The sequence below is a fragment of the Astatotilapia calliptera genome, chromosome 15 (assembly GCF_964374335.1).
Source record: "Astatotilapia calliptera chromosome 15, fAstCal68.1, whole genome shotgun sequence".
Lineage (NCBI taxonomy): Eukaryota > Metazoa > Chordata > Actinopteri > Cichliformes > Cichlidae > Astatotilapia > Astatotilapia calliptera.
In genome coordinates, this window is record NC_137436.1 from 15,432,457 (window position 1) to 15,454,586 (window position 22,130).

At 40.8% G+C, this 22,130-nt stretch overlaps 1 protein-coding gene across 10 annotated transcripts in view; it reads right to left on the minus strand.

Annotated features, from left to right (window-relative positions):
- gphnb (gephyrin b) overlaps positions 1-22,130 on the minus strand; it is a 109,393-nt gene continuing 87,263 nt past the window's right edge. For 4 of the 10 annotated variants that reach the window (XM_080289455.1, XM_026193924.2, XM_026193922.2 and 1 more), the window contains 15 exons: positions 18,557-18,613; positions 15,465-15,507; positions 14,420-14,557; positions 11,067-11,159; positions 8,154-8,209; positions 7,498-7,617; positions 6,013-6,071; positions 5,543-5,696; positions 3,831-3,952; positions 3,566-3,653; positions 3,297-3,370; positions 3,095-3,162; positions 2,857-2,960; positions 1,366-1,462; positions 278-869 (listed from right to left, as the gene is read on the minus strand). In XM_080289455.1, coding sequence (XP_080145581.1) covers positions 736-869; positions 1,366-1,462; positions 2,857-2,960; positions 3,095-3,162; positions 3,297-3,370; positions 3,566-3,653; positions 3,831-3,952; positions 5,543-5,696; positions 6,013-6,071; positions 7,498-7,617; positions 8,154-8,209; positions 11,067-11,159; positions 14,420-14,557; positions 15,465-15,507; positions 18,557-18,613 — 1,407 coding nt within the window. In that variant the 3' untranslated portion in view covers positions 278-735. Of the gene's footprint in view, positions 870-1,365; positions 1,463-2,783; positions 2,961-3,094; positions 3,163-3,296; positions 3,371-3,565; positions 3,654-3,830; positions 3,953-5,542; positions 5,697-6,012; positions 6,072-7,497; positions 7,618-8,153; positions 8,210-11,066; positions 11,160-14,419; positions 14,558-15,464; positions 15,508-18,556; positions 18,614-22,130 lie in introns of those variants that run through there. The other 6 variants (XM_026193928.2, XM_080289454.1, XM_026193925.2 and 3 more) reach the window with 4 other exon arrangements.

The window sequence follows — 22,130 nt, forward strand, 5'->3', positions numbered from 1 at the left end:
CCTCTTCCTTGCCCAGGCATTTGGCACTGCGCACATAAACAAGACTCACAAGATAAACAACAAGCAAAGCTCTTTGTGAAGCCATTATGATGCATACTAATGAGAGAAAAACAGAAGTGTCACCTTGATGGGCACTCCAAAGAGGAAGTGGCCTTTATGTGCCCCCCCTCTTCCTCTTAGCTGAGCACCGTGGGGAATCTGGAGCCTTCCTCTGTGTTTTCTTTATTTTCATAAAACAGAGTATTTTTTTTTCCCACTAAAGATGAGAAAATAATAATTTTCTTTTTTTTTCTTTTTTTTGTCCTGGCAGGCACCTACAGCTGTCTATTAAAATGCTACTGCTATAGATAAGGTCTAGCATTGAACACACAAAGCAATTGCAATGAAAGGAACAAAGTTGCCTTAATATAATAATGATAATAATAAGAATAATGATAATAATAATAAGAATAATCATAATAATATATTACAGAATAAATCTCTTTTTATAATTAGATTTTTTTCATTAAAAGTTATATTTTCTTTGTTTGAAATACTATAATCTTTTTAAATTAGTTTTTTCATATGTATCTAGGTTGTGATCAAGATGTTGACTATACCTCAACGTTATCCAAATCAATAAAAACTAGCTGTGCCGTTGCATATTACAGAATAGTCAATGATATGTGGACATGCACCGTGAACCACCCATTCCCTCGCTATGTGACGCCGTTTCTCCGTCCCTCCGTTATGACATCATAGCCGGCCGATGACCATGACGTCGACCACCTCGCCCTTGTGCAGCTCCACGTATTGCTCTGTTTTCGGAGGTAGCATCAGGAGCCCGTTAGCACTGCGCATGCTCATCAGTCTGCTGTTCACCTGGTTCCCTGCATCAGAAAAGATGATGAGGGGAAACAATAATTGCTGTTAAAAAGAGCAGTTTTTATTTTTTCCACTGCCAAACTGGCTAGTATTCAAAAACTACAGAAACCATGTATTTGAAGTAGTTTCACCTGCAGTAAATCAAAGAAACCCCGAGGCGAGCCTAGTATGGAATCATGTCTACTTCTGCTCCGTGTTCCATATAGAGATTGTGAACACTGGTAAGTCTCTTTATTATTTCCACTCTGACGAATACTAAACGGCCAAAATGATCACACGTTTACATGACTGGGAATCGAAATGCTGATCTTCAAACTCGTCTAAGAAACTGCTGCCAGTCTTGTCAGTCCTGATAATTTAAGGTGTTCTTAAATGATTGCACTTATGTTTAAAAAAACAACACAATTTTTGTAAATCACTATAAAACTAACCACACCTATGAGTGTTATTTTATCATTGTGCTCAAATGTTATTTTCCCCCCACAGATGCTGGTTTTATACCTGTGCTCTGTGCCCACGGCAGAGGCTCCTGGTGATGCCATGTCAAAATGCAGCGGTGGTATTCAGGGCGAGGGTCCAGCTTCACATCACAAGACAACTAGAGCGAAGAAACACACAACATAAATTCTAATGCTGCATCACCCTTTTTTAATCACCACTGTGCTTGAAGTATGAAATTGAAGAGGATACACCCAATGTAGTGGAGAAAAAAATGCAAAATTTGCTTTCAGACAATTTCTTGGAATCCATCTGGCTCTCATGTTACTGTTACCTGGAACCACAAAGACAAAAGTCACAACAGGAGTCTTGCTTGAGTTCAGATGTTCACGTACACTGATTACAAAATGCTAAAGATGCTGGTGAAAGCCACAATCTAAAACATGCATGACTTTCTTTCCGACTTTCCTGTGCACTCTGGTCTGGACAAGCTTTTGGACTCAGTCACACTTCATGTTTATTTAGCATGTCTTTTAATTTTCAACCAAGTCCCAGAAGTTGAATAATAAACAACCTTCCTTGGTCTTGAATGCCACACAATAGATGGCATATCTATACCAAGTGAATTCCAACAGAGCTATAATTTAAAGCCTAGCAGAAGTGAAAAAACCAGGCTCGTCCAAATATGGCCTCTTCTAAAAAAAACAGAGTGCAGTAATCTTCAGAGCCACAGCCATCTTTTATATACAGTCTATAGGCTAAACACACATGTACACACACAAATCTTCTAATGGCAAAAATCCAGATCTGAACTGTCACAAAATGTAAGCAAGTTGGGTAAAATTCTGCCAAACACATTTAAAACAGGGCAAATACATTAGTTCAAAGATTATCTAAGTTTGCTGGCAAAAGGAAAGGTTTTCTCAGAGTATTATCTGACCTGTGTCTGATGCCATCTGCTTTGGGAAATTGTCTGGCTACATCTGGCGAAGGCCATCATTTGCACCCCTAAGTGGCAGTAATGTGTTCAAGTTGATTTCTAACTGCTTTATAACAGCAAATGATGTAACACTGCACCCTGAATAGCACCCATAATGGCAGGGGACCAGATTGCTCACTCCATGATGTTAGTTGGGGACATAGGCTGTGTGTGCTCACTGTGTATTATCGTGATATGATTTTCTCACTCTACAGTTATGAATATTCATGACCGGGGAGCAGGCCTTTGGGTCAGTGTGGGCCGTGATTGGTTCCTCTGTCAAATCAGAGCAAAACACTGTGGTCATAAATATGTATCAAGCAGATGATGAAAATTATATCAAATCATGGCTGCAACGGGCTGCAATAATACACCCTGTTTTTTTACGTATAAACATAACTGTAAATGTCCCCATATATTATATATTCTCTCTGTTGCAGCTGATTGCATCGACACTCTTAAAGCCTATTTGTTACAACAGCGACTTTGAATCATCCCTCACAGGAGCAAAGGACACTTTTTGCACTTGGGAACGCGATGAAGTCAGGATGTCCCAGTTGCCCTGTGTGTCCTACCCTCGCTTTGATGATGGTGGGCCTGGGGTCCAAAATACCCTGCATCTTTCTCAAGGCAGGGATGACAAAAAGATTACAGGTGACAACAGCAGACACGGGATTTCCTAGGACAGACGGGGGGACAGAGAGAAGAGGGCGAGGAGAGAAAGCAAGGGGGGGGGGGGGGGGGGGGAAATATGTGAGTAACATCTCTGCGCAAACAGCGGAGTGAATCACTCTTTCTCTCAACTTCACACACTACCTGGGAGGGCAAAGATTAGTTTGCGAGCACCATCTATGTCCAACGTGGCAAAAGTTGTTGGGAGACTGGAAAAAAAGACAAAAACAAACATAATTTCTAAATTCTCCACCGGCTGTCATTTTACACCACATGACTCCTTCTGCATGTCATTTGTATGTATTGTTTGTGAAGCACTTTTGAAGCGGATTCTTTTTCTTACCCTGGTTTCATGAACACACGACCAAAATGGATCTGAGCATGAAGATCGATATCCAGCACCTGCTTAAGGTAGTCCTAAAAATGATGTTAGAAAGAAAGAAAATTAAAATCCTTAAGAATACTCAACAGACATGAAGAACAAGTACTCCAAAAAATGTGTTTCATAAAATAATGAACTCAAACGAACTGTGAAGCTCAGCTGTCTGGCTATCAGCTACCACATGGTGTCAGTACAACACAACTCTACCACTGGACTTTCTGCCACTGTACCTTCTCTCCCATAGACACTCCTCCTGAGGTGATGATGACATCAGCACGGCTGATGCCTTCATTCAGAGCGTTGAGAAGGTCATCGGGGCTGCAGGGCACAGACAAACATATACATACAAATGTCAAGCCCCCCGCGACACCCAGGACAGAGAAATCACAGAAAATGAGAAAACTGGCCTATCTTTGGATAAGTACACAGGGCTTATTAAAAGGACAAAAGCATAGCTAAAGGGAACTGTGGCAGAGGCAAGATCTGACGGCATACTTGTCTCCCACGATGCCCAGATTGATAGTGGGGTAGCCATGTTCCTGAATTGTGGCCAACAGGGTGGAGCGATTGCTGTCCCTGATCTTTCCAGGATGGAGGTCATCTTCTGGGTTCAGAAGCTATCGCCCAAACAAATCACATGTTAGAAACTCCTATTTGATGGCAATCTTTTATTATTAGTTGTGAAAATCATTAAATAAATCATTCTGCATCTTTTTGATTTGCGATGAGGTCTGGTAAGTAAAAAAATAATTATTCTGCTGGAAGATGAGACAATATTATAATCCTTATGCAAACTTTTTCATTTTTGTACCCAGTCATGTAGTTACTATATTTAACATGCTCTCTGTATTGAATAAATCTGCTTTGGTTCTATTACCCTTGAGTTAAAAATGCTGCATAAAATAATACTTTAAAACTGAGAAAAAAACACTTTCTGAAGTTTCAAATTAGCAACACCCATCTGTTGTTCGTGCTAAAGTTAGTGTCATCTAAACCAATGCACTTTAAAGATGTCAGCTTGGCCTCTGGGAACTTGTGAGGTGCTCTTGTCACCATTTTGTCACATTTTAAGACTAAACAGTAGAACATGACTGACACATTTAAAAGTCTGAAATACACAATGTTGCAACAGACAGATTTCCTTAACATTTACTGCGTGTAATTATGTAAGAGTCTTTACAAAAATAATATGAAAATGCTTTTTAAAAATAAACATTTTAATTGCACGATTATTTTTACGATCCACCTGACTCTTCTTCTTGTATTACAAACCCACCTGTCACCATGTTGTCAACCTGGTCTTTCATCATATTCATTACTTTTTAAATGCTCATTTATTGGCTGTTATCAATGCAGACACTGATATATCAGAAAAAGCTAATATCAGCCAATATCTTAGAGTCACTGCTTTTCCATTGCCCCTCTCCTTTTCTTAGTCCTTCCATGAGATGAACACGGGCATACGCATGTGGTTCATGCAGTCTTTCAGCTTCATGTTCTAAAAGCGCTACGCTTAACTGACGGTGCCACCACATCTTACTTCCATGTGGCACCATGACACTCTTTATAGCACATCACCTGATCAGGTTGGAAAAGAGCTTCAATTAGCCAAAGTCTGCCGTCATGGATTAGGTTTTGTAATATCTGAAACTGGAACACTGAAGAGGTACAGAAGTCTAGTTGTATCTTAAAATCTTTGAATCACAACATGTTAAAAGGATATCATGGATTTTTTTTGTCCACTGCCACCAAAATAAGTGCTCATGAATAAAATGTAGCTGCATCTAATCCTCTACTTCATAAGACGGCAGATGAGTGAAATATGCTAACAAACAGGTGATAAAGTTTAAATATGGGTCTGCACGGCCCTGAAAATGGAGAGCTATGCATATTCATGCACCCCATGAAATTTAAACTGCGCATTAGTCACACAGAAAATGCACAAATCTGACTCTACTGTTTAAACGAAACCACCTGGTCACAGATAAACACGTTCTTCACAACTGAAAGCACATGTGAAACAGCTGACTGCACATTCACTTCTAAATGATGTTCTGTTGTCGCCAGCCAAAGCAAACAATGGTGATTGTGCATAAATATGAACGTGGTGTGTTGTTAGGAAAAAAAGGCATACTGTTGTACCTTTCGCAGCCAAGTCGAGAGGCATAATTCACCACAACAAAAACTAAGATTTTCTTAACCTTTACCTCATTTCCTGTGGACATGACGGCCACCACAGGGAATTTTTGGACCTCCACCTCTGTAACTCCAACAGTGGCCAGGAGGCCAATTTCAGATGGGCCCATATGGGTGCCCTTGGCCAGCACGCACTCGCCACGCTTGATGTCGTGACCGATAGGCCTATGAAGAGATGGGCACTAAACATTTAAAGCCTGCAAGAACAAGGGTACTGCTACATTCACCATAGATGTTCTGGTAAAGACATGAAATGTGTTCTAAGCATCTGTTTTCCTTCAGTCTTCATCATTATTATAATGTTAAATAAAGAACAATAATAATCAAAAACATGCAGACAGACAGAATTATAATAACGGCAGTAGTAGTGGTGCACTATACCTTGCATTAATCTTTTTCAAGTTAACTCCCAACAGTGTCTTCCAGCCTTACAGTATTTAATAAGTATAATACATAGCAAACATCTCAGTCACGGACTAACCTGATGTCCTGCCCTGGGCGAGCTTGTACTAGGATTCGTACCTCCAGCTCCTCCGTCCCCTACCGGAAAAACATTTATCACATTGAACAGGCTGGGTCAGTGACAGATAAGAAAATGATGCTTTCAGTATTCTGTCCATTTCTAGGATAAAAGACACTATATTGCCAAAAGTAGTCACTTGTTTCCCTTCACACATATATGAACTTGAGTGGCATCCCATTCCTAATCCATAAGGTTTAACATTATGCTGATCTGCTGTTTGCAGCTATGAGAAGTTTGAATTCTTCTGGGAGGGCTTTTCATAGGTTTGTTTATGGGAATTTTTGACCATTCCTCCTAGATGCACATTTGTGAGGTCAGACAGTGTTAGATGAGAAGGCCTGGCTCACAGTCTCCGCTCTAATTGATCCCAAAGGTGGTCTGTCGGGTTGAGGTCATGACTCTGTGCTGGCCAGTAAAGTTCTTCCACACCAAATTTGTTTACTGTCTTTATGAACTGCTTTGGTCTGCAGTCATGTTGAAACAGGAAGAGGCTATCCCCAAACTGCTATCCCACAAATTTGAGAGCTTGAAATTGTCCATGACTGGAGCCCATCCCAGATGTCACAGGGTGACGGGCACATAGTGGACATGTCACCAGTCTCTTGCAGCTCCAACACATAGACAGTTAACCTAGCATTCATGTATTTGGAATTTGGGAAGCAGTTGCAGTACACAGAGAGAATCCCAACCGATCACTGCCTGAACCAGACTGCCTGAGCATGGTTCTCCTGGAGCTTTCTTCCTGTTAAAATTGAGTTTTTCCTTCCGACTGTCGCCAAGTGCTAGGTCATGGGGGTCAGCTGATCGTTAGGGTTTTCTTGTCTTTACCTTACAACATAAAGTGATTTGAGTTTACTGCTGTTGTAATTTGGCACTATATGAATAAAACTGAACTGAATTAAATGAAACCTTTCACAGGTTTGGGTTAAAGACAACCTTATAGGATGGTTATAATAAACATAGCTGAAGTTTTTAATAAAGATACTGGCATGTTAAAAAGGAAGTGAGACAAAAGCTTGGGCTTGAGGGCGCCATGGATGTTTGGCTTCTAATGTTTTTCTTCTCTTGACCAAGCTAACATCAGCTTGGGATGGATTTCCTTTTATGGCCAGGTGTGCCCTTAGCTGTGTCTGTGGTGTGGAATTGGTGCTTACATGTAGTGGGCATTGCTTGCAATAGCCAGGTGAGGGGCAACCAATTAAAAGAAAGCAGGCCTCGGGCCTTAAAGAGACATGCACTTAACAATCTTGTTCAGACAGTAGATGAACCCAGACACTGCATCAAAGGCCAGTATATAATAATAATTATTACTTTTTAAAACTATGAATCATGGAAAACTGAGTAGTTTTAGATTCAAAATATGAAGCTGGAAATGAGCATACTAAGGCCTTTTAGCGTTCTGATTCTGACTGTCCTTCATTTAGCATGAAACTTCACGCTCACGTCTTCTGATTCGCGGAGGAGCTCGGTATCTTCCACCTGGACTACAGCATCTGCCCCACAGGGTATAGGGGCACCCGTCGTCACCCTCATCACTTGGCCAGGCATCACTGTCTGGGTGGGCTGTGCAAACACAGAAAGGTAAACATAAGTCAAAGATACAGGAAAGGACAAACAATATCATGTCAAATTTCAAACACTGGGTTAACATTTAACCCATCGGTGTTATGGAATAAATGACGGACTGTTTGTGACTGAAGTAATCTATACAATAAAACAGAAAACTGACTTTATGTACATCATAATTGCAATTTTAAGAGCTTATAAAGGCAAACAGGAAACAGATGCTTGAATGTGTGGTGATGCTGTTTGAGAGGAGATGTGAGGGGTTGTCGAAAATATGTCAGGCTTACTTTTGTCTCAGTGATCTCATGTGTTTACACTTTGACTTTCTGGCCATGCTTTGGTGCGAAGGGCTTTTCATCACCTGCTAAGGGAACACACTGATGTGCAATTACAGGCTGGTCAAGGCATAAGGTGAAGGGCAAAAGTGAAGTACTTTATTTTCATATCCAGCTTATGTGGGTGTTTGTGTGAGACCGACTGTGTGAGTGAGGGTGTCTTTGTGTGCTTGCAGAGGTGTCAGCGTGGACACAAACCTGCTCTCCAGCTTGGGACTCTCCAATGATGAAGCGGTCGCCTGGGCCGTCAGCCGCTAGAATAAAAGAAAGATTGAAAAGTATTACGCACGAGTGCAGGCGAAAACCTGTGGGTGTGTGGGAGTGTGTATTGAGCTGAGTCATTTCTTTTGGTAAAATACAGTGGGAAATGATAAAAACAAGATCTGGGGGGAAAAGTTTATTAAACATCTCCAAAATAGACACAAACAGTACTACCAGGGCAAGCAGATTTTTACAGTTTTAATCAAAAATCAGTCTGATAGCCTTTGCACAGCCCAACCCTTATTGTTACTGCAGCCAAGTACTGTGACCGACCAGAGCAAACACAAAAATTGAGAAATCAAGAATCATTTTTAGCATCCCTCTTTATCAATTAACAAACACACAGAAAGAGGAACGAAAGTCATCACAAGATGCTCTTTGAACACGGATATACTGCATCCTTTGACATTAAAAATGTCCTTGCCGGGTGAATCTGCCATTCTCTTTAGTGCAGAAAGTTTAAAAAATCCCATTGATGACATCAAAAATCTGTTTTGACATGAAGAGGTTTTTCACATTTTTGGGAAAAACCTGAGAGCCATGATGGAAATATAAGTTTCTATGGGTTTTTATGGAGCATCTCTCCTCATCTAACTCTGCTTCATACCAATGCAGTTCTTAGTATTAACATCTACTGCATTTTTACCTGTTCACACTACACACGTAGCAGAACCCAGGACTTCCCTGATCACTTTTTGGATGTTAACCAAGGCTAATTTGTCAGCTTCTTGGTGCTTTTTATTACTTAAAGTGACAATAAAAGGCAGAAGCTACACTTTGGTAAAAGGAAAAATTCAAGCTCTAGACAACAGACTCTTTTCAGACCCATATTTTAAGCACTATAATTTCTAAAAAACACACGTATCCTTTAGCAGGCAACAGGCCCTTAGGACAGATGCAGAAAATCCTGAGAGATCTGTGGTATTCTTCTCCTCCTACTCGTTCAGTAGGAACCAACAGCAGATGTTATGTACAGGAGGTTTTGAGCTGCCTGAAGTCAGCGAGTTGTCACCCTGTTCTTCAGGTTAACAGAGCCCTCAGTGCTTTACAGGACTCCCTTCATTTAAAATACTGACAGAAAATCTCAACCAACGTCTTCTGAATCTCACCTAGAAAAACACTAGAAAGGAGTTCTAACAGCCATAAGGATGAAACTCTGAGAGTTGGATGTCTGAACAAAGGTAAATCCTCCACCATTTGAGAATTATCTCTTGCCACCTGGCAGCTGTGGAGGACAGCCTCGTTTATGTACAATAACTGAAAGGATCACCGTTCAATCACAGCGACAGAAAAAGCCTTTACATTGTCCAACAAGCAGTTTTTTCCTGCTCCGGTGTCCTGCAGTGATCTCACTGGGACAGAAACAGTTAGTCCTTCTGCAGCATCACTGCTCTGTTACACAGCAGTGACTTTACGAATAAGATGACATGACAGGCACGTACAGCTGCGTCAATGTGAGGTAGAATTCAAAAAGTAACCTTGATTAGTTTTCTTATTTCATAATTGTCTTTTCAACTGTCAGATTTCACTATTAAAGCTTTGTCTCTGTTATACCTTATAAATATGCTCGGATCAGTTGAAAAAATTCTGCAGCAGTGCCTAACGGGAATCAATCACAATCCGCCATGTGAGGAAGGACGTGTGAGTGCACAGTATTTCCTCAAAATAATGTGCAATCTATTTACACTATTTAATTGTATCAAAAGGTTGCACATCTTTTCAGGTTTGTACTTGCTTCAGTTTCAGTCCATCAACTTTTTAATAGTGCTGTCAGCGTTAATCTCGTTAAAATGACCTTTTAACGGCATAACCGCATTAATGCGGCAAATCTCCGTTAGCAAGTTAGCACGGATCACCCTGTGCGTGGGGCTGTACGGTGTCAATGCATTAGCGCGGTTAGCTTGTTAACACGTTAGCTTCAGTCTCAGTCCATCAACTTTTTAATAGTGCTGTCAACGTTAATCTCGTTAAAAGCGCGTTAACGCCATAACCACATTACGCATTAACGAGCTAACCGCGCTAATGCGTTGACGCTGTGCAGCATGGGGTGATCCGCGCTAACGGAGATTTGCCACATGCAGCAATTTTAACGAGATTAACGCTGACACCACTACTCTTAAGTATATGCACTGCTTTTGAAGTGATCCACTTCTTTATGTAACTAGATCGGCAAAGCATAATCAGTACAGTTTTGAATTTTTCTTTAGTTTTAATTTTTAAATGAATATTTTATTTCCATTTAGTTTCAGTTAGTCAGTAATTAGTAGTAATTTTCAATAATTTTTGATATTTGTTATATATAATAAAAATGATAATGAGGCACAAACGTGTATATAAATTTAATAATAAAAATAAAAAACTACAGACATTTCCTAAATATTTAGGATTTTCTTTTAGGTAAGGTTTGTAACAGTATTGTTTCAGTTAGTGTTTATGTTTTCTTGTGACTTTGTAAAATGTAATTTTATAAATGGTTTCCATTTAATAATTACATATAACCATGCAAAGTTTGCACTTACGAACACCTGGTTAAGCAGGCCTACTGTCTCATTGCTCTCATGGTAATAACAAGAGGTAAAAAAGGACCCGTAAACAACTAAAAATAAACATAAATGTGTTTGATTTTTAGGTAAGATGTGTCATTTGAACACAACAAGGGCTATATATCATAAATAACAGTATAATCCTTGCAACATTTACACTTATGTACATTTTTGATAAACTGAGGATAAGATCCAAAGTACTAAATACTGAAAGGATGTCAGATGGATGGGCAACAAAATGTGGCAAAGACAAGAATGAGAGGATATTATTCAATTAGCATCACCCGCCGTAATTGATGTTACCTACCTCTCACAGCATAACCGTCCTTGACAGAAGCAGGGAAGGGTGGCAGGTTGTCTTTGGCGTAAACGTCCTGAGCCAGGACTCGACCCATCCCATCTGTAGAAGAAGAGGAAAAACATGAGTGTGGAGTGGAGAGGCTGGTTGAAGATTGGTGGAAGGAGAGAGCAAAAGTTAGAGAGAGAAAGAGAGACAGAGGCATAGAGGGTGAAACAGTGCATCTGATGAAGATACAGAGAAATGTTTGAGCTGGAGGTGTGTATATGCGTGTGTGTGTGTGTGTGCATGTTTTAAAGAGAGCCATAGTGTGACACCACGCATCAGCATCTCTCTGCATGACTCACCGCCTGACCTGCACACACGGACATGTACTTGCACACTGCGCTATTTTACCTCAGTTTACCGATTTGCACACCGCAAGTGGGGGCTTGCAAATGTTCATGTGCACATTTCTTTAGCATTTCCAACAGCCAGACAACTTAAAAAATGTCAGGGAGGAAATACAGAGCCTCTTCACTGAGACAATGGCTCAGAGAAAGTAAAGGAAGGAAAGAAAGACATAGAAGTCAGAAGGGAGAGTGGGTGGAGGGAGAAAAAAAGATCCAGGCACTAAAATACCTTAAGCTGCTGTGTGCCTATATATAGCTGAGCCTTCATGCTGTGATTATGTGGGTGTTAATATGAAGATCTAAGCTTTGATATCAACGAGTTTAAGGGGAAAAAATATGCATGTGCATACAGACACCCACACACATGCAGATGACAGGAATACTGAGCTGCTGTACATAATGCATCTCCATCATGGATAAAGGCACACATGCTCGTGTCCAAATCCTCCCATCTTTTCTCTATATTAACAGTATTTAAATTGGTGTATTTTTACACACAAGCTGGAACTGAAAAGCTTGTTAAAACCATGTGCTGAAGCTGAGCTGTGACTAATAATAGAACAGAGGTGATGTCTTGTTGCAGCAGAAAAGTGCACGTTTGATAAGGTGCTTTTCAAAAAGAAGAACCTCTTTTTGTAAGACGTTCTGGACACCAGTCTAAGCCAGCAGTTCCCAGCGTTTCTGAGGCCAATAAGACTGAACCTCACACCACCTCGTCTGTTGAAGTGTATCAGTTTAAACTTATAAAAGCAGATGTGGTTAAAATAATGTCTCATTCAGTTGAAATGCAAATGTTTACGTCAGTAATTTAAAAAGTAGTGTGAGCTAATATGTATCGGAAAAATAAAGTAAAAAACACAAAAAACAAAACAGGTTTATTAAATCTTTTAATGTCTACGATTTCTGCTTAAGAAATAGCCCTATTTAAGAACAATAACACTGGTTATTATGACAGGAAAATAGGGAGGAACTAAATGAATTTTTTGTTTTGTTGTTTTGACAAATGCGCTCACTTCCTTAACTAAAACTCGATGAAATGACTCACTCTCATGCCTTTGCAGAAAAGTACATTTAAAGCCAGTGAGGTTAGCCCAGCGTTTAGCCTGAAAACAAGGGCGGACTAAACTAAAACTGCTCTGAAGTAAAAAATCTGAAGGTCTCTGTGTTTAAAACCAACCAAGTGTAACCGAGCATGTTGTTTTTCTCCCTGTTTCAATTGCTGGGCTAAGTTAACCTCCAGATAGTTAGGGCTTCATAATTCACATGCAGATAAATATTTCTGTCTAATTCCGGGCGTGAAAGAGAGTAAGCATTTCAAACTATTCCTTTAAAGTGTTTTAGACTGTTTAGCATTAAATATTAAACTGTCAAGAACTTCATATTTAAGTACTGAATCACAGCAAATGTCTCTACGATACAATAAGAAAGATAAACAGGGATCTAGTATTAATTTATACTATTCCTCCAGTAATAGCTTACGTAGAAATATGTAGTAACCAATTATAACAATAAAATCAGCGCTAGACACCTCTAATTCAATACTCACTATATGCAAAAAATGCAGAATACACATCCATTAGCAAACACACACACACTGTTCTAAATCCAGCAGGGGAGCTGCTCCAGCTGTTGACTGTCTAAATATTTCATCTCTCAAATCCCCCCATTCTCTCTTCCTTACCCAACTGTCCGCCACCCAGCTGTGCTCTTGCAAATCCTGCAATCCAGTCCCCTATTCCATAACATGAAACATCACTTTACACCTGGAAAACGAAAGCGCTCCTGCTACCATCATTGATCTAGAAGTCATGTGCGCTGCAGGCCATTATTGCCGCCAGTCTTTGCTACGGTTTCTACAGATGAATTAAAGACTGTGTTTTCCCCTCCAGCCCTCAGCTTGACTCTGTGTCATCCTCCGCTGGCACTTAAGCCACTCTGCCAGAAGGATGACAAGACCCTCAGGTGCTAAACCTACTTGTCTTGCAAGTTTGTACCTTAGAATCTGGATGTCTGTTTAGACTTGTAAGCACACAATGCAAAAATACTGCTACAGTTAACTCATACAGCGACATGAACACACAAGCAGTAATGTGTACATACAAATGTCATGACAGACACTGAGAATTATATAAACAGGAATTAGTTTTGCAACTGCATTAAAAATTGTTACTATTTTGACCACTTGGGGGCAGCGGAAATGAGCTGTAAATAATCCTGGTATACTATCAACTTTGAAAATTACTGGCTTTAGCTATTTGCTACACAAAAGTTATATATAGACCCATATACCCATGAAGCAAAAGCTAGCTTCAGCCTCAATTTGTCTCTTGATGTGTTGTGATCTCAATTTCAAATGCCTCAAGTAACAAAAACATTAGTTTCACTATTCTTTTGACATAATATTGGGGCCACAATTCTGATAATTTTTGCTTTTGTAGAATTCAGTTCTGTTTAGCTGAAATGTACTCTGATGGAAACACAGTAGCACTCTTATGGCTAAGGAATAAAGCTACAATCACGTGCATGTCACTGTCGGTTACAGAGAAATAAAACGAAACTCCAACCTGGTACATGTTAATAAATGAATAAACAAACAAATGCATCAGGTGAGCAAAAAATTGGATCCATTGTCTGTATAAAGTGTCTCACAAGCTGTGGGAAGTCAAACAACACACGCAAGTCATTTGTTTGTTATGCATTTGACCTTGTAGCAAAGACAATCTGAGTCTGTGTGACTGACAGCGTGGCCTGCGTACAGGAACTGCTGATTAAGTGAGGTGTCTGGTTGTGAACAGGTGGTGTTTAAATGCTGTCATGTGTACTTAGCAATCGGAAAGGAGTACCACCACAACATCCCAGCATCTATATGAGCTGGATATGCAAAAAAAGGAAAGACTTACAAACTAGAAGCTTTTCTGTAGCAGCATGGCTACAGGCTTTAAAGGGTAACCACCTATCTGTCCTCCTCACCCCTGTAGTTGATGATCTCAGTGCCCAGGACTGCAGTCATCTCTAGCACAGTGATGAAGGCCTTGTCCATGGAGGTTAGGGGGAAGGGGGACATACGGTGCCTCCGGGCCACCTTGGTGATGTCCACAGCACTGTGACCTGAGACGATGTGAAACATACAGATGTAGTCATAAAATCCACAAAATCAGGTTTAATTCTCCATGTTAAATTTGAACAATTAAAAAAAAAGAAGAGAAAAAGTATTTATTTTTATTTAGACACTTTGAAAGAGGAAGACTGGAAGATAAGGAAGGAGAAGAGTGAGAACTCTACTGGGATTCACTCCCAAGGCAGCAGGCATCTACGTGGCTCTAAAAGCAGGGAACTGAACAACTCTGAACAACAATTTTAAAATCTCAAACAGAACCTCGCACTCTGGATTTTCAGCTGTTAAGTCCAGAGTCTACATGACATACAGTTAAAATGCACAAATTATCATTATAAAAAAAGGATATATCAACTAATATGTCTTCACACCATGGTAAGAAAACTGGATTAAGACGACTTATTTTTGCTGCATGTAGGCATATGTGTGCTATTTGAATGCCATGAGGAGGGACTGGCAAAAAACAGTCCTGTTTGTTTGTTCCTGTGAAACGCAGCTGGATGACAGAGGTGCTCGATAGCAGCCATGTTGGTCTAATAATACCTCTCTAATAATTCCAAAGGTAAAAGGAACAAAGCAAGGTGTAACTAATGTGTAATCTGCTCTCTCTTTCTTTCTCTCTTTATCTCTCTCTGCCTCGCTCTGCCTCACAGCGAAGAATAGACGCCGTGCTTTGATTTCCCTTGACCCAATTTCTCTCCTTTAAACATACACTTACGCTTCCACAGCATATTCTGATGCTTAACATGAGGCTTAACAACCTCTGGCAAAACATCACAAACACACAGGGACATGTAAATGCAACACAGAAGCCACACACACACACACTTAAAATCTATCTGAGTGTTAGAGGGCACAGTCTGTGACGTGCAGATGTGAAACGTGAAAGTTGGTGCTTACTTGATCTTAGGATATTTTCTTTGCTGCTGCATCGTGACTGCACCTGGGGATTGAGAGGGTGATTGGGAACGAAAGACAAGAAAGGGCAAAAGGAAAGAGAAAAGGAAAGAGAGAGAGAGAGAGCAGAGGTGGTGGTAATTTGAGATAAACCAAGCTGCTCTTTTCACATGCTTGAAATGACAAGCTGTTTATACAACAGTCAGAAGCACTGGCAAGAGCTTGCGTCACACTACACTGTGCACTTTGTCCTGCTGCTGGGAGATGGTTACATCTCCCCCATGACCATTATGATCACTTACGGTACACTACATCATCATATCACAGGTGGTTGTCACACTGATAAATGCACTGACATGTCACACTATAATTAAAGCACTTTAAAGAATATACGGACAAAGGCAGCAACATACAGAGTGACAATATTGTATCACAAGATGTTTTAACTGTGCTACAGTGTAACACCAAATGTAGTGGAAATGTAGTGCTGAGTTACGATAGTGGCTGTTCAGATGTGGCGCAAGAGGGTTCAGATTTCTCTGGAAATTGCTGATGCTGCGTTTGAACGCTACCCGTGATCTACGGCAAGGTGGGGAGGAGAGCAGAGCGGGTTAAAACTGGGCTGAGTTTCCCAAAAACAACCTGAGGCTGGAGCTCAGGTGCTGTCCATGGTTGAGAGAAGGCACGTGGAGCTTGTAATTTTCCTATAAAACTCTTAACTTCCTCATGTATAATCAGTGTTGCCAAAATTAGCAATAATTGCATTTACATTTCCCATTGACTTCTGTCTTCCTGCTTGAGTGGCCTCTCTGGATTTTTGAAGTTTATTTTGGAGGCTATTGCTGTGCCCCTGCTCTATACAACATAGTAAATGCGCACAGTATGGGTGAGAAATTTGAATTTTAAACATTACCGTTTCAATCAAACTTTGTTATACAGACTTTATATAAAAGATAAAAAGAAGATGATGTGTTTAATAATAATGTAACGCGAAAGTCTGTAAACTCTGTAATTGTCCAATGGACTTCAGGATAATCAGACTTTTCTTTCCAACTAGAGGAGCTGCCTCATTATTTCAATTATCTGTTCAAAGATCTTTTATTTACAGTCTATGGTTGGTTATTGTTTTTGTGCTATAGGAAATCAACCTGTTGGAAATTATTTGGATGGCAACATCAGTACTGAACCAAAAATAAAACAAAAAATGCTTCCTGTTTCTCAAATACAATTTTAGGACGATTCTCAAGTTTTACTTCCAATCGTCAGTAAAAATGTCTCCTAAAGGGCTTGCGAAATCTTTGGCGACCTCCAGGAAGAGCTGATGGAGGATGGAGACAGTGACCAGGAGAGGGAAGTCTGGGCATCTCTGTCTAGACTGTTGCCCCCTGCCACCCGGATCAGGAGAAGTGGTAGAAAATGGTAGAAGACGATCAATTGTCAATACTTCCTGCCTTCTTTTGTGCAAGACAGTAACGTTTTAGAAAATTGTCATGTTTGCTGACATTTTGAGTTAAAACAATGAAACTTCTCAACTGTAAACACATTACATGCCAAAAGGAATGTAGTGTGTGTCTGGAACACAGTTTTGTTCCCAATTTTAAGTACCTTTATTCTGCTTTACATTTAGTAATTTAGTCCAAGACTAGCTGCTAGTGAAAGAAAAGAGATGTGATGCCAAGCAGCACTGATCCATGGACATGCTACTGCTCTAGCCTCCTGTCTCTTTTAGCTGTATTTCTGGAAATCAAGCAACGCTTTGATGCTTTTATGTTAAAATGTTGTAGCACACCTTTAAAAAGGAAGATGCTGGCTTGCAGTAATAAGCATGCTTTTGGGAAACTCAGCCTTAGGGAACGATAAATAAGGGAAGAAGAATCACAGGAGGCACTTTGTTAAGCTAGTTTGGCACATAATCAGAAAGTAATTATTCTTTAGACACATACACAAATAGAGGTCCGGTTGGATACACTGGAGTGAAAGTATGGGATTTGTGCCAATGTTGTCCACTTCTTTGGTTTTGGCTCTCCCTTTGTCTTCTCGCCTGCTCGTTAGTCTGGCTGTCTTTCAACCTTAATATTCAGATTTGTCAACTGACATAGCTGATTGTACTCTGGCAGTCATTATCTGTCTGCGCTAACATGTCTTTCAATCCCTCTGGGCTCTGAAAGTCCTCTGAAACTCAGTAACTTCTATGACCCGTGGTTATCATAAAAGTTGGGTGTGGGCAGTGTGCTGTGTATGGAGAACCAAAACACCCACGGTGAAGGTGAAAGTCTCTCTACTCACCCACCCACCCCTCTCTTTCTCCTCCCCTCCCTCAATGCCTAATACTGTGACACCACTGGGCACCAAACAGCCAAGGTGAGAAGGTGGTAAATGGGAGGTGAGGCAAAGGTGGATGGGATGGTGGAGAAGGAGGGATGGACAGGCAGAGAGATAGAGGAGACAGGTAGACAGATAGACAGGGAGGGTGGGGGTGGAAGGATGAGGATCAGCGTGACGTGGTCCCACAGCCCAGAAAGAAACAAACAAAAACAGGAAGCACAAACTAGACAGACTTCACTAAACTACAGAGCCGAGACATAGCAGAAAAGAGGGAAAAGAGGAAGAAAAGAACGAAAACAATAAAGACCATTAGAGCGGCCTGATGGCATCTACTTAACAGACATCCAGCACACCAGACATAGCTACTGAAAGCAGAGCATGTTAACCGGAGAGACAGAAACAGAGAAAGATGAGCAGATGGAAGAAGAGCGAGAGAAACAAAGAGAGAAAGCGAACAATAAGAGACAGGAAAGTGTGCGTGGGAGACTGAGAAAAGAGGAACCCTAACAGACCGGACAGAGAAAACAGCTAGACAAAGAGTGATGTAGAGTGAGCGACAGATTGAGTACAAGAAACAGACCAGTGGCAACAGACAGAGAAAGAGAGGGAGTGAGAGCTAGAGAGATAGCTAGGCAAGCGAGTAGGGGGGTGGGGTGGGGTGGGGAGGTACAAAGAGCAGGACATTTGTTTTGCGCGCTCCTCGGAGGAGGGTGAGGGGGGGAGAAGGGGAAGAGGGGAAAGAGGAGAGGGGGCGGGGGCGGGATAGTTACTCGAGAGCTGAAGGTCCTCCTGCGATCATCTTTAAGCCCCTCCAACCTACACTGGAGCTAGTGGAGATAAAGCATCGAATCACAGGCATCAGTGCATCTGTCCCAGCAACCAGAACACCACAGACAGACAGACAAGACACACAGACGGACGGACGGACAAACGGACAGACAGGCATCCACTACAACAAGCAACCCTAGCAGGAGCTGGGGGGAGAGGAGCAGAAAGGAGAGAAAGAAGGAAAAAGAGCTAAAGAGAAAGGTGGCATAAAGCAGGGCCATAAAGAATGAACACCTAGTGGCTTTTTGGCTTCCTGAAAACTTTCGCTGAGGTTCATGTTGTGATTATGCTGATCCGGAAATAATGGATGCGCTCTATAACAATCAGAAGTTATAATAACATATTAAACCGCGATGCTTTAAAAATGTTCAGTTACAAAAAATGATAACAGAGCAGATTTTTTTCTTTTTCACTGGGAAAGCTTGACTTACTACACTGTATCGTAAACCTCTGATGCAGTGCTGGAGCAGAGCCAGTTCTGCCTTTCAATCTAGTCCCAGTCCCGATGTCAACAGTTCCTGCATGCCGCTTGGATAAGTAACCCTCATGTGTTCCTACTTTGTGTCCAGCAAATTTAATGTAGCCATTGAAGCCATGTCCACCAAGGTTTTCACAATTAACTAACACTAAAATAAAAGCTAAAATTAGATGTGAGAAAACATTTTAGTTAACTAACTTTTGAAAAACAAATTAAACTAAATGAACGAAAATTGAGTTAAAAAAAAAAACTTTAGTTAATTTTTTAACTAAAAATGTAGTAGAGATATACTTAGTTGTAGTGTTTATTAGACTGGTAAAATAGTTTATTACAACTTGCCTGATGAGTCTCAAAATACATAATATACATGTATAATGGGTCTACAATTCTATGACACACTATGGATCAACCGCTTTAAAAAAGTTATGTGTTTCTGTAGTAATACACATACTAATTGTCATCAATTTTCCCTCTGACATGTGCCCTCCATACAATAATAATTAAACTGACTAAAACTAACACTGAAACTAATAAAAAACTAAACTAAAACTAAACAGTTTCAAACAAAATAACTGAAAAGAAAATTCACTCTGTAGACTAAGGGAAACTAAACTGAAAAAAGAAGACAAAAAAAGTCAAAATGAAACAAAGATAAAAAAAATTAGCAAATACAACTGTATAATAAATTGCTATAATAAGGCTATTACTTTGAGGGCGACTGACATCTTTTATTTAACGTAGATTTTTATTATTAAAAAGAAAAAAAGAAAAAAAAACCTGTCTTAAAAAATACCTGAACATGTGTGGACATAGCCTTAGATTATAACCGTACAACGGCACAGTTTAGGCGGACAGAACACGTGAATGAAACACCAGTTTCCCCTTCAGCATTTTAACCCCCATACTGCCATGTTGGTAAGCTGTATACCCATATTGACATTTATGAACAATTTTCAGCAGATGCAAATGCTAACGAAGTTTTAGTTTAGGCTGGCAGCAGATAGGTCACCACGCAGATGGACTACCTAATATTTTGAGGACTAGCAGTAACACAACAACTGTAATTGTTGACATTAGTGCTTAAGAATCTGATTTCTGGATTTAAAATGCCTCATCATATTTACAATTTTACCACTTTCTCTTAGTTGGTACAAGCTTTTTTCAGCGGATGCCATGATGGCAACAGCTCATGCTAGCAAATTTGTGCTGAAGCTCGAAAGCCCTTATATTTCTTTTATATAACCCTAAATATAAGAGAGAGAGCAAGCGAGAGAGTGATAGAGACAGGGATAGAAACAGAAAGAAACAGAGAGAGGCAGGCATGAAAAAACAAAAAAGGACAAAGGTGGGGATTAAGGGGGCTAATTACAGCTACAGCAAGGCACAGATCAAACTTGCAGACATTGAAAAGCACATATGAAAACTAGCGACTGACAGCTAGGGCATTTTTTGTACAAGGTGTGCCATTCCAAGAACACTAGGACTAGGACATCTAAAAAAAAAAAAAATAAAAAAAAAGCATAACAATTACATCAAAATCTTACTGCCTAACTGGTCTCCTTAAACACACAGATAAACCACAAAGATCAAGTTTTCTTCTTCTACCTAACCCAGTTTCACACTCTGTCGTGTAGTAATGGATCATTAGTCTGTCTTGCAGCAATATACGGTCACCATTAGCTAGCACATAGCGGAAAAACCTCAATGCAATGTGGAGTGATGACACTAATGCTGACACAGGTTGAAAACAAAACCTCAGTATGGCAAAAAATAGCTCAGAAGAAAAGATCATACCATCAGAGAGCCAAGGGGAAAGACAGTTTGCATATGGAGATGAACACGGGAAAAAAGCTACAGGGGGATGTGTTAGAGGCGAGGAGGATACATGGAGAATGAGTACAAAGGCAGACTGGGATGTTTTGGACGTTTAGAGGAAAGGCATAAAAGCAGACTGTCAAACATTCTCGCACTCATTTCTAATCTACCCTTCGCTGCAATCCCCTGTTACTGGTGAGAGACCGACCAAGTGAGAGAAGAGAATGGGCTTGTATGAGGGATGCAAATTTTAACAGGCACACATCATACACGCAAGAACAACAGTTTCAAAACTCCCTGGATAAGCAAAAATAAAGGAAATAAAAAGCAGGCAGTTTTCACATTCATGTGTGAGTGTTTGCAACGAAGCATTAGGCATGTTGCAGGGAATGCAGACACACACGCAAATGGAAAAACCACCGGCTTTCGTGCCAGAAACACTAAGCGCTCTAAACGGCAACCTTGCCGTCACCGCGGAAACAGCCTGACAACGGGTTGTCATGGAGATCTGCCCGGAAGATCAATGGGCTGGGGAGCAGGTGACGGTTCTGTGTACGGACACAGAATAGCGAACACGGCCAGGTCAGCGAGACACGTGGCCCGGCATCTGTGAGCCGCCCGGGGAAAAATCGATGGGGCCAATAACTAGCCGGCTAAGGAGATGTTCCAGGAAATGATGGGATGCAACTGCCGCGGTGCTGAGCTCAGCACAAAAACAAAGGAGCTGTCAGACAAATTATGCAAAAAGGGGAAGATTAATACATCCTCTGCAAGGAGGAGAAGGCTGTGACAGGGCATGGAGGCTTGCTGTAAACTGGCTTCAACCGCCTCACCCCTTGTGACGGAGTGAGAGAGGGATGGAGCAGAGGACAAAATGCCAGGATGATAGAGACAGAGTAGTAGAGGGCAGGGGGAAATGCTACTGTGGCAATCCAGAGCGATGGCTTCAACCTCCTGGAGAGTGCACTCATGGCTTCCCGTGGGGAGGTCAGTTACTGTTCAGTGATCCCTCTGTGAATCCAGCAGCACACTGGCATATCCATATCAGGCACAAACACACAAATACGTTGCATCCTGTGCAGAAACCAGGCACTGACACACACATCAAACCTGACAAATGACCAGATGGGGGGATGAATGGAAGAGAATGAGTGCTGGTGGAGTTCTTGAGATTGAGGCATGGAGAAGAAATGTTGCAAACTATTGAAGATGGTGGTACACAG